Source organism: Astatotilapia calliptera, chromosome 19, assembly GCF_964374335.1.
Source record: "Astatotilapia calliptera chromosome 19, fAstCal68.1, whole genome shotgun sequence".
Lineage (NCBI taxonomy): Eukaryota > Metazoa > Chordata > Actinopteri > Cichliformes > Cichlidae > Astatotilapia > Astatotilapia calliptera.
Genome location: NC_137440.1, coordinates 32338610 through 32351787, shown reverse-complemented (window position 1 = coordinate 32351787; position 13178 = coordinate 32338610). Strand labels below are relative to the sequence as shown.

The following is a 13178-nucleotide window of genomic DNA, read 5'->3' as shown; positions in this document are numbered from 1 at the left end:
AAACAGTTGGTTGCTGGGGTGAGAGTGGTCCTTGATGATATTGCCAGCTCTGCTGAGGTACCGAGAGTTTGCAGTGACCTCCAGGCTGGGCAGAGAGCAGCCAGTGATCTTCTGGGCTGTGTTGATGACCCTCTGCAGTACTTTCCTGTCTGCAGCTGAGCACCCTGCATACCATGTTGTTATGCCGTACGTTAGGATGCTCTCTATGGTGGCTCTGTAAAATGTCACCAGCAGCCTCTCCTCCAGGTTGTTCCTCCTGAGCACTCTCAGAAAGTGGAGACGCTGCTGGTCCTTTTTAACCACCGCCGTAGTATTTGCAGTCCAGGAGAGGTCATCAGATATCTGCACGCCCAGAAACCTCATGGAGTGTACCCTCTCCACACAGCTCCCGTGAATGTAAAGTGGGGCCGGGTCTGCTCTGCCCTTCCTGAAGTCCAAGATAAGTTCTTTAGTTTTCGTGGTGTTCAGTTGGAGGTTGTTAACTGAACACCACTCAGTCAGTCTGTTGACCTCATCTCTGTAGTCCGACTCATCCCCCCTTGAGATGAGTCCAACCACTGTGGTGTCATCCGCGAACTTTATGATGGTGTTTGAGAGATGGGTAGGGGAGCAGTCGGATGTGTAGAGCGTAAACAGGAGGGGACTCAAAACACATCCTTGTGGAGACCCGGTGCTGAGTGTGATGGTGCTGGACCGGTGGGGGCCGAGTCTGACAGACTGTGGTCTATTTGTCAGGAAGTCCTTGATCCAGAGGCAGATGGGGGTGGAGAGTCCCAGGTGAGACAGTTTCTGGACCAGGATCTCCGGGATGATATGATTGAATGCTGAGCTGAAGTCCAGAAAGAGCATTCTCACATAGCTTCCTCGGTGCTCCAGGTGACTCAGCGCAGTGTGGAGCGCTATGGTGATAGCGTCCTCGGTGGAACGATTTGTCCTGTAGGCAAATTGGTGGGGGTCCAGAGTGGGAGGCAGACCGGCCCTGATGTGCTGACAGACCAGTCTCTCAAAGCACTTCATCACTACAGGCGTAAGTGCAACAGGCCTGTAGTCATTTGGGCTGGCCACAGCTGTCTTCTTGGCGATGGGGATGATGGTGGAGGTTTTGAGGCAGGGCGGGACGGTGTTTGATGACAAGGAAAGGTTGAAGATTTTAGTGAAGACTCCAGTCAGATCGTCAGCACATGCTCTGAGAACCTTTCCATGTATTCCATCAGGACCTGCCGCCTTCCTGGGATTCACTGACCTTAGAACACACCTCACTTGGTGCTCCCTAAGTGTTAGTGTGCCAGTGCTGGGGGCGGGTGGAAGTGGTGTGGCAGCTGAGGGCTTGGTCGTCTCAAAGCGGGCGAAGAAACGGTTTAGATCCTCAGCCAGTGAGGCATCAGTCCTAGACGTTGCCTGGTTATTGCTTCTGTAGTTGGTAATGTGATTGATCCCCTGCCACATTTTTCTGGGGTCGTTGTCAGCAAAGTGATCTTCAATCCTCCTCCTATAGGCAGCCTTAGCTTTCCTTTAGAGGGGGCTGCACCGGCGTGCCTGCCGGCTCTGCCGGCAGCCAGCTGTGCCAGAGTGAACCGAGCCGCAGGCCCAGAGGCCCGAGGGCCCCCCACACCCCAGAGGAGGCCTGACCGAGCAACAGTCGCCAGGCCCCGCCAGGTAGCCACCGGGAGCGAGCTGGTACATACCTGAGTGCCCAGCCCCGGACACCAAGAACCACCACGCCCCGACCCCTGAGGGCATCAGTCACCGGCAGGGAGTGTGGTGAGGGGAGATAGGCCTTGGAGGGCCTGGGAGTTCCCAGAGAGGTGGAGTCTAAGACCCGACCTGACATATAGACACAGACAAACAGGCACACACAGACACAAACATGCATTCCCACCCTCATGCACACATATACAAACACTCAGCACTCACCCAACGTAAGGATTGACATAAATGGACATGTACACACAATCACACTCCCCAAACATACTCTATACCTCGGGTCCAGGTACCCTGGCCCCCAGAGGGGGAAACAGAACCCAGACCCAAGAGATGTTACCCTTCCCCCCGGGGTGGAGGCAAGCAGACCGTCCCAGGCTCTGCAGCAGCAGGGAGGCCAATCGGACAGCCAACATCTCCTCCCAGCCCCCCTGCCCCGATGGCGGGGGTGTGTGAAGACCCCATACCTCCCTCCTCCCGCTCATGTGTAGTGTTGCTGCGTGTTGTTCTAAAGTGCATTTATTTCTTATTTCTTTCTATTTCTTCTTTTCTATTCTCTATTCTATTTCTATTGTCTTTTCCCACGTGTAAAATCTTACTTTAACCCCAAATCATAAGTACAATTTTGGACCTTCACAGCCCAACAATGGTAAAAGACAGGAAAACAGTGATCCGATTATTTTTCCAGGGTTTTTACTTCCATTTTGAAACAGAAAAACAGCTACACATTTGTCCCACTCTTAACCAGATTTCACATCGGACAGCAACATTGGTCTCATTCAACACCAACTTTCTTTACATTCATTCACAGAATGATAAAGTGCAACAGCATCAACACAACTTCATGACAAAAAAGACAGACAGGCAGACAAATAAAAATTTGGGACACTGAACTTTCGGCACTTCAGGAGGAAGCAGTAGAAATTAAAACTGCACATGGTAACTATTAGTAAATGCTGAATATATTTAGACTTCTCTCTGTCATCGTGAACAAGGAGAAACATTAAATAAATAAAAAGTAACGTACATATTTTCAAAAATATTAAATCTTAAGGTACATTCATATAACCTACATATACAGCATATATACCACCAACATGCAAAAGTCACATAAACGCATACATCATAAAACAACAGAAGACAACAGAAGGCACCAGCTTGCAAAACTCAGAGATGAAGACAAGAATTAAAGTGAATGAATCACACAAATCCACAAAACAAAAATGTATCCTTCATGTTTCTTTAGTATCCTGGAGTCTAAATATTATTATTTAGAGATAATTATAGATTCTATTAAATTTATCCTTTAGAGTTGTATGAGTATTTCTAATACTTTGAAATAGCTTTTTCTCTTTTATAAGATATGTCAGTTAAACATATAGCAGTAAAGAAAATAAATATCTGTTTGGTAGAGAAAATGAATCACCAAGAATAAATGTTAAATTAAAATACCACTTTAAGCACCAGGTTATAATAGGAAATCTTCATGATTAAGGGTTTTATAACTAATGACTTGTAATAATGGTGCCTGAATAATTTATTCAGATTTAGTAGAACAGAATGAGCTGATGATGAATTCATGTTGACTAGAATCCCTTTGTGGAAAGTTCATTCTTTATTCTGTCAATAAATTCTGTGTTTTATTATGTTTTATTAAAAAAAAATGTTAACAGCATTTTCAACAGCAATCCCTGTTATATAGTTAAGATTTTTTTATATCCTGGCAACATAAACATTTGCCCATGCCCCTGATGCCGCCCCCTGTTTGATGAACATGTTTGATAAACATATCAAACATGTCTGTTTGATATCTTAATATAAATCAATAAGATTAATTAATAAAGCCATTTGATACAACCTGTAATTTTTTTATTTACTGATAACAATAATCACGTGTTAGCGAAAAATAAATGTTTTGATAAATATTAACATATATATTTTTAATTCTATGATATTGCATTAACTAACTGCACTGTTAATCCAGGACAGCGTACTTCTTCCAGTAGTAAAATCATGAAAGCCGAAGGTAAATGCCCCTGTATGCTGTGCTCCTGCACAGTGATACCTCAGCTATTTGGATGCATTAGGAGTCTCTTTGTCCTTTGTTCCCTTTTTTACTACTCTCTGAGCGATCCCATATGGCACGTGGCATGCCACTGTTCCCATTTCTGCTGCCCCCTCCACGTGAAACATTTGGTCATCGAAGAAGATATGTGGCCTGATCTTCTCCAGCATTGGGCCTTTGGGCGCGCCGGCAAGAAAGAGAGCTTCATCGATCTCCAGACCCCAGGAGCGCAGTGTTTTTAGGGCTCTGGTACCAGAACTGGCTGCACTCCGAGCTGTCACGAGGTAGGTCCGGATGGGGCAGTCCATCCGCTGACCTTTGCCGTAAAACTTTTTCTGGAGCTTTCCTAAAACCTCCAGGAAGCCCTTCAGTGGCCCCTGCAGAAAGAAGAACAGATTCATGAATGTTAATCTTTCTGCACGTATACGTGACTCACTACATGTTAGACACACTACAACTGAATTCAGGCCAACTGAGCTCAATGTGTAGATTTTACAAGCGGATTTAATTTTACACTGTGTAAAATGTAAGCAAAAAGAAGGAACATCCAACGATTTGCAAATCTCTGAAAACCATATTTTGTATTAGATGTTTAAACTGAGAAACAAAAATCCAAGCTGGGACAGGCCCAACTGCGCAAAATCCTTTCTTCTTTCAATAACGATCTGTAAACATCTGAGAACTGAGGAGAACAGCCGCTGGGCTTTTGGAAGAGGAATGGTGTCCAATTCTTGTTGGATGTAAGATTCTTGTCATGTTTTTCATTTCATGATGCACGGTACACAGAACAGTGGTGTTTAGAGATCACTGTTCACATATGGCTTCGTCTTTGTGTGCTTTCTGTGGATGACACGGTGAGCTGTGTTCACAGACAGCGATTTCTGGAAGCATTCCTGACCCCATGCAATGATTTTCATGACAGAATCATGTCTGTTTTTAATGCAGTGCCACTTGCCTAAGGATCATTCATATCCTGTAATGATTTTCAGCCTTGTCCATTGCGCACTTTTCTAGACTTTTCTTGCCATCTTCACAACTTTTTTTAGACAAGTTACTGCCATCTAACTCAAAATAAGCTGTTTTCCATAAAAGTAAAATGTCTCACTTTAAAAATTGCATGTTTTCAGTGGTGAAACAATGTGGAGATTTTGATTTTCATTTACATTTTACACAGCTTTCCAACTTTTTGGGAATTTGGGTGGCTGTTGTAGGTAGGTGTAATTCTATAAGAAATAAGAGTGTTATTTGACTTTTGGTGTCCCTTCCTATCATTCTCCAATGGAAAAATGTCTCGCTGTGTATACTGTACATGGTCTAGAGGCTTGTTTTCATGCGCCTTCTCGTGCTCAAAGAACTTGTCCAGTCCATGGGCCTTGCAAATCCGCTCAGACTCATCTGAGAAGAGGACGGCATCTCCATCAAAGGCAACACGGAGCTGAGTGTCCGACACTTCCTTCATCTTCTCCGGAGTAAACATGATGGCTGCTGCTATACCTGGGTCACATATTTGACAGCGGTTATCTTTGAAAATTAGCTGTATACATGGACACTGATTATACAGGTCTGCAACCAAAAAACTACATAGGATTTCTTTTCTTTTTTTTACTGTTTCTTATGGATTTTTACCAATTGAAACCGGGAAAAATATTATTTAAATTCCATCTTGTCAGGTTTTTCTTGCAAAACTCACGTTTTTAGTGTATTTAAGTGAAAATTTCCCCTTTTTAACTGAAATCTGGTATCCTATACTTGAGTAAAAAAAAAACATATCCAATAATGATTTCTTATATTAATTTAACCGTTCTGAGAGTGAGACAATTATAAATATCAAGAATATTGACAAGAAATATTACAGACATGAGAATATTAACTGTAACAGGCTGCATACGTGGTTCATGCATGCACACTGGTGTCCCAACAGGTTTATTTTGTTCATAGGGAAAAATAAGGAATTTCAGAAAAATTGTGTTTTTGTAAAAAAGAAAAAACTGTATGTGATGAAGGGAAATGGATTCAAAACTCTAAAAAACATCAAATTTACCAAAAATATCCCATGCAGCTGAATCTTTTTTTCTGTTTTTTGCAGACCTGTGTTATCACACCACAGAGACTGGCACTTACTTTTTTTCATTTTTTAAGGGACTTTGTTTAGGAGTCAGTAATAGAAGCAGGCTGTGTACTCACCTTCTGCCAGAGCTTCTCGAACCTTGACAGGGTCAGCAGACAGGTAAAGATTAGTGTGATAGGCCTTCAAGTATCCTATGGGACTGTTTCCTCCAGTCATACAGAAGCGCTCAATAAACAGCTCTGCAGAAAGGAGAAATCAAAAGCTAAGGAGGCAGTCAGTAACACTGATCACAGATGATAAATTCACACACGGACACGCACACACACACACACACACACACACACACACACACACACACACACACACACACACACACACATGTGTGTACTTCCTCTGGAATATATCCAGAGGTGTGTCCCTTAAAGTTGCATTATTTTTAAAAGCCACCAGGGGGAGATAATTGTGTTTCAAAAAGACATTTTGCAGGACACTAGCAAAACAATCAAACTACCCACTGTAGTCAGTGTTTATGATTATTATGCTACTTTTTTATTATTCGTAATTTTTTCTTGCTTCTTTCCCATCATGGTGAACTCCACCGGGCTGTTCAACTGAACTTTTAATCAGTCAACAATCTATCGATGCACAGTGTAACCCTTGTGGGTTTACTAGTTGTCAGCTTCTGAAGGATTGCATGGATGTAGCGCAGGTTGCATATTTAATCCTTAACTCTGCATAACCAAATACCTATGCAAACAGACACCAATACAATGCTATGAATTCAACTTCACAGGAACCTGGACTATTTGTTAAAGCGGGCAGAAGTGAGGGGTTTCCATTAATTATACAAACAATGCTACTTTAATGAAAACCAATAATTTAATAATGGAGCTGGACATGATTAAAATGGTCACTTTTACTTAACATTTAGTTGCAGAAAATATCCAGAGGAGGCAGAGCTGGGAAAAGAAGGAAAGTGCCATGATTTTGTGATTTTCTTAAGTGAGTATGGTAATGGGGTGCTAAAGAGCCAGGACCCAAACTCTCACCACTTATTATTGGGGTCATACTATGTTACTGGGATCATGAGAAACATCCCACTATAACCACTGTTAGTCTCTATTCATCCAGTGTGGCTCGAGTGACTCCTTAAACTGAGCCGAGTGGAAGTCTATTGACACACTTCAACCAAGAAATAAACAAAAGGGGCTTCGGTTAAATAGTGAAGCCTCACATTACAAGAGATTCTTAGATTACAGTCAGTTCTTTTCCTCTTCTCTTTCTTTCTATCCGTCCTTTTTCCTTTTATTTAGTCAACAGAGGATACTGCAATGCCTTGAGGAGAGTCTGTGAGCACACTTGTGTGCCTGTGTGACCTGGGAAGGACTTGGGTCATAAAATAACTGACAGTGTGGGAACAGAGGCGGCCAGCTGTGGAGAGCAGCTGGAGAAGAATATGAGTCAATACCAAAGTTCAAAGTTCAGTTTTTATAAAGAGCTAGGCATAAAATTCTCAAATGTATTTTAAGGGTGTATTTGTTAAGGGCTCAGTGGCTCCAGTTACTTGTTACAATCATGTGGAATAAAACAAAAAGTCAGTTTTTGTTATTTTTTTGCTAAATCTGTGTTTCAGAAAGAAGGATTATCCAGGGTATGCTCAAAATCATTAGCTAATGAAATGTCAGTCACAACTCTTTAGCCAGCAAGTGTGCAGTTTCACAGTCAGATCTGCGCCCTGCATTGATCCAGTTGAGGCTTTATAATGATGCATCACAAACCAGGAAGTGATATGATGGTCGCTATGTTGATTGTTTGTAGCGGTTATTTTATTAGTCTGCATCTGTGCATGGCCCTCAAACAGTACATGTTGTCTAAGCTAAGAATGCTAAGTTAACAAGCTCATTAGCATTCTACCCACATCCAAATATGGTCAAGCTACTAGATACAGGTAACACTTTAGTAAGGATTTCAAAACACATGCCAATAGGTAATATTATGGTGGCTCTGTCCAGCTCTTCTGTATTATCTATTGTTTGAATCCTGTGAGCTTCAGATGTATATTAAATGTTGTATCTACATAAAAGCAAACCTTAATCTTTCCCAAAATGCTGATCAACTGTTTGTGCTTGCTTTTTCATGACTGCTCTGTAGAAATTATCAACAATCATATTTCTACTTTATTTACACCACTTTCTTAAGATATTACAGTGAGTTTTTAAATTGCTCATTTACCTTGAAAATATGAAATGTTTGATTAAAAATTAATAAATTGACACGCATTTTGACTTTTTTTAGATTTTTTTTAGGGGAACAACGTAATGGAATACTTTCTAATGAATTTTATCTATTAATACCATATTCTTATTTTATTTATTTTATTTTTTTGTCTTTTTCTGTAGGTACAACATATGGACAAGACTACTAGAATACATGTACAGGAGCTGCTTATGGCATGAAGCTGAAAATGACAGAGGAGGTTTTAATTCTGGCAGAATCAGCAGAGAACTGGTGACTTTTACACAGTTATACCCCTCAACACTCAGCGAATCCACTTGTGTAGCTTTTCATGGTCTGCTACTTTGTGTCTCAGTTCCTGAAAACATCTGGTTTGTAATAATACCATTTCCAGTTGATGGTGGAATATCTAAAAGTTAAGAAATTTCATCAACTGATTTCTTGCAATGGTGGCATCCTCTTACAGCACCACGCACGAGTTCACTGAGCTCTTTAAAACAACCCATTCTTTCACAAATGTAAAGGCAGGCTGCGTGGCTATGTGCTTGATTTTACAACACCTGTGGCAATGGGACTGAAAACACCTGAATTAAAAGATTAAAAGGTGTGGACCAATACTTTTTATGTATAATGAAAGGTTATGTAACCAAATAATTTAAAAAATGCCATAACAACATATAAATTCTACATGTTGTGCCTTTAAAGGTCTAATTAAAAAGACAACTGCTGAAGAGAACAGATAAAAGGACATGTCACCCAGATGCCCCTGGAACTCACGGTGGTGATTAATGGTATTGATGAGTCTTAGGCCCACATTTGCGTGGTTGTTGGTCATGAGCACAACATCAAAGAGCTCCTCGCTCTCTGGGTAAAGCTCCCTCAGTTTAGCGTTCACAGCCTCCAGAGCCTGGGAACACGAGCAGACAGGTTTCAGTTATACAAACAGGGTAATTCTGTATCCCCGCAGTGGGATGGAAACGTGTGAATGTGTTTGAGTGGGTTTGTGGTTGTGGTTTGTATTCATCCACCGCCTCCGGAGACACGACCTAACACTGACAACAGTGAATCTCTCTCTGCGTTAGTGTGCATGTGTGTGTGTGCTTGTTTCTCCAGCTCTTTGCCTTCCCAGTCTCTGACCTTGACAAAGGAGAAAGCAGGTCCGGGGCTGAACGGCTCCGTTTCGTGCTCCACTTGGTACTTGATGTACTCTTCCATGCCTTGCTGTTCATAGATCTGCTGCTCCTTCTCCATGTTGAAGAGGACTCGAGATGACACGGCGATGGTGATGGCATTTTCAGGCTTTGGCTGGAGCGTGAATGAAAGGAGCATTCTGAATGAGAGGAGCTGAGATTGTTACCCAGTTGGGTAGAGAGCTGTATTTTTTTTCTTGAACGTAGGCACAAGGGACATTATAATTTTATAAGAACATGCACAAGATCCTGATGAAACCTTTATGTTATTGACCTTGCCTGGCATGCAACAGTAGATAAACTGAGTGAGCTGATGTGACAGAATAGAAGTGACAGCATGATATAACATACTTTCCTCAGAGCCTGATAGTGTAGGTCCAAACACCAGAAGGGCTGACACCTGTTAACTCTTTAAAGGCTGAGGCGTTTAAATTGCTTGCATAATCTGAAAGGTTTCCTTTTGTGTAAATACTTTGGTGTTTATGAGTCCACTAAACTTAGAAATATGCTGTCACACCCTTTTATTTAATTGACAGCACGAAGAAATCCACAGGATGAAAAATATTCAGACTACTTAAAAAGTATTAATCGAATCAGGACATATTTCTGTCAGATTCCCAGGTTAGACAATTCTTTGTGTTCTTAATGCGCTTTAAGTTTTAGGTGTTTCAGTTTTTAACCCTGTAAGTTCTGAATCTTCATCTATGTTTTGGAAGAAAGCAACAAAAACAGAACTGTATATTCAAAGGAGCTTGCAAAGAAAAGCGTCTGGACTTCTTTAAGTTGCTTGAAGACGTTTCACCTCTCATCCGAGAAGCTTCTTCAGTTCTAAGGTCAAATGGTGGAGAGTCCCAGATATAAACCCTGTGGGAGTATCCCCCCACAGAGGGACAAAAGCACCCCCTGATGATCCTCTAATCGCCTGAGCCAAGGTGTGAAACTGGGTGTGGGTCCCAATCAGCCAGAGTCTTCAAGTAACTTAAAGAAGTCCAGACGCTTTTCTTTGCAAGCTCCTTTGACTACGATGACCTGGATGACTGAGAACCTTCACAGACAGAACTGTATATTATGATTGCAAAGATTAGGGTTAGCGCTAAGGCTGAGGTCATCACCGTTGATGACTTCGACCTGGCAGGGTGAAATTTCGATTCTTCCCCTCCAGAAGAAAAGTCCAAATGAGGTCACTTTACTGACCCGAAACAAGACCCATCTGTACCTCGCTCAGTCTCCAGGCAACACAATACAGCCACGCCATGCCTCCTATACTATCCTGTTTCACTGAACTACATGCCTCCTATACTATCCTGTTTCACTGAACTACATTGTTATGTGCTTTTATTTTCAGTTAACCCAGAGCTATAAATGATGCATTGCAGACCTGTTTCAACCCTCCCCCTGGTTTTGAGAATGTTGAGTGGCTCTGTGTGTCTGCACTCTGTCATTTGTCATCCATAAGATGACATAACTCTTTGACACTACAGGCAAGAATAGTGAACATGAATCTGCCTTGGCTGATAAATAAGAGTACAATTGTCACGCTTTAATTTTAACTTGAATTATGTGCAAGGAGAATCTCCTTTTGCGTTGTATAATTAATAGTACCCGTTCTGTAAGTGTAAATGGATACTGTAAACAAAAGGCTGTATAGATACTCACTGATTTAGGTTTCCTGGTGGGGGTCGAGGGCCTCAAAACTGTCCTCGCATCTTCCCAAGGGGCTCGGCTGCTGTTGCCTCCATTCTTGGTGAAATCTTGTCCGCCGACATTCAGACTTTGGCCGTTGTTTAGACTCATCTTACCTCTGTGGTTCACCACTCTCCTCCAGGACCACACTGAGCCCTAGCGTTTCCCCTCGATGGCTCACTTTATTAGTCCCCTTCTCTCTCTCTGGCAGGAGTTCCCAACAAAGTCCTCACTGACTCTCACACATTTAGAATTTGAATTCAGTCTTGCTGCACTCAAGAGATGAGATCAGCCTGATTGCTGCAGCTGCAGAGCCACTTAGCTATAATGTAGCTCTAATAAGGCCGGAGCAGCAGGGAGAGGTTGCAGGACGAGGATGGAGAGAGATTCAGGAAAAGGGCTGAATTCGAGCTGCAAGCACTTCCCTTTTTGTCTCTAGCATCACGCGTGTTAGGACATTCCTTCCTCAGCTCTTCCTTGCTTCTCTTTCCTCTCTCACACACACATTACTGACTTCAAACCATTTTGCATCCTCCTCCTCTTTGTTAACCCTTTCAGTGTCTAACTTCCTGGAGCAGTACTACAGCACGTGAGAAAGTGTGTGGCAACTGCTTGTTGCTGCCTATTGGACAGAGCACGCTGGTGTGTCAGAGGAGGGATGTGTCACAATGCTTGAAATATAGCCCTCCTTGCCTAGAGATGTAGAGATCTGACATAACACAGAGTACAACATTACAGCTATGATTAGGGCTGTGATTATAATAATAATTATTGTTGTTATTATTATTAGTGCATTTTATTATTATATTAGATTTAACTGCAAGAGTAATTATGCACATTGCATCCCATGTGCTTTCCACTCACCACTAACATTTCCTGCTCCTGTTCAGCAGTGTGAGAAATCGAGTCCATCCTGGGTCATTTACTCTCCCCCATGCTTTTACAAATAATGCCTCCTTGCCTCCTTCCCATTTAATCCCTTGAGGATGTTTCCTTGGATTGAATTACAAAGCCATGGTCGCAGTTTCCAAGCAACGGCCACAGAGTCAGACAGGCTGGGACTCCAGCACAACATCTAGAGCTGATTGGCTGTGTGGACACAAGAGGCAGTGCAGCCCGCCTCCCAACAAAACACTGACATCAGTCAGAGGAACCGGCAGGTGATGCAGGAAACAAAGATGAAAGTGCATGTCGTGCTTTGAAGAACATGAATGCATTATTAATAGTGTTAGCTGGGCTTTCATCACAGCAAACAGGCAATTCAGCAGCTAAAGATGTTTCTGGGAAAACGATACTGAGCAGACGCCCATGCAAGGAGTAAAACAGACCCGCATCCTATCAGACTCCTATTGGATACAACATGCATCATGGCTGTTTTAAATATCTACAAGCAATATACAAAGGCAACAAAGACTGACTGTTGACTTAAAAAAAACCACATGCACATATTTTTAACCACATACACATACAAATCTTAAATGTGTGTGTGTGTGTCTGTCTGGGTTAAATGTGTGTTATATTTTACAGGAACTGACAACCAAATTGCATAAAGCTGCAGATCAGGGTTGATTACACTTATCTTCCCAATACAGCAGCTCACATGATTATGCTCCCCGACGGGATAATATATGTGTAGCTGTGACCACACACGCTCCTCCACGTACCAGACACAAAGAGCTTTTGTTGATTCTCTGGATTACTATTATGGATTGAAGACAACTAATGGATTTTTTTGGCTCAGTGTGTGTGTGTGTGTGTGTGTGTGTGTGTGTGTGTGTGTGTGTGTGTGTGTGTAGCATCAGATAAATATGTGTTCATTTAGATATTTGCACTGTCAGTAGATATGTTAGAGAGCAAGTGAAGAAGTAAGTGTTCAAAATGAGGAGATGTAAGAAATACAAATCTGACACTGTTGATTCAGTTCATAATTTCTATTATTGTATTTGTTTGTTTTTTTCTGAAGTTTAGCTTTGCATTTTTAGTTTCATACAGCAGCTTTGATTAATTATTAATACACAGATTTGTTGTATTATTAACAATGTACATTTATGCAAATTTTCAGGCAGGCAGGAAGGAAAGTATGTTTTGCATCAGCTTGAAATTATTTACAACCTATTTGTTCAAACAGTGAGGAGGAAATCACAGACCTGTGGATTCTGGCATAAATTTGTAGTTCACACTGGTATGCCTTTTTGAGGTGTTAATGCCTCTTTTCTGCTCCAAATGATGATGTCTA

The 13178-nt window shown here is 41.9% G+C and overlaps 1 protein-coding gene across 1 annotated transcript; it reads right to left on the bottom strand.

The window, feature by feature from the left end:
- Positions 1 to 2377: 2377 nt before the first annotated feature.
- LOC113011833 (cytosolic 5'-nucleotidase 1A-like) lies at positions 2378 to 12013 on the bottom strand. Its single transcript, XM_026151619.2, has 6 exons — positions 10916 to 12013; positions 9207 to 9374; positions 8847 to 8976; positions 5951 to 6073; positions 5076 to 5260; positions 2378 to 4143 (listed from the first exon to the last, which is right to left on the bottom strand). Exons 1-6 carry the CDS (start codon positions 11051 to 11053, stop codon positions 3772 to 3774), a joined length of 1116 nt encoding a protein of 371 aa, XP_026007404.1. The 5' UTR covers positions 11054 to 12013; the 3' UTR covers positions 2378 to 3771.
- Positions 12014 to 13178: the final 1165 nt, after the last annotated feature.

Excerpts from the sequence above, each read along its gene's own strand:
- LOC113011833 (XM_026151619.2), bottom strand. The coding sequence starts at position 11,053 with ATGAGTCTAAACAACGGCCAAAGTCTGAATGTCGGCGGACAAGATTTC. Across the intron at positions 9,375-10,915 it reads CCACCAGGAAACCTAAATCA|CCAAAGCCTGAAAATGCCAT; the intron begins GTGAGTATCTAT and ends TTCACGCTCCAG. Across the intron at positions 4,144-5,075 it reads AAAACAAGCCTCTAGACCAT|GGGCCACTGAAGGGCTTCCT; the intron begins GTACAGTATACA and ends TTCTTTCTGCAG.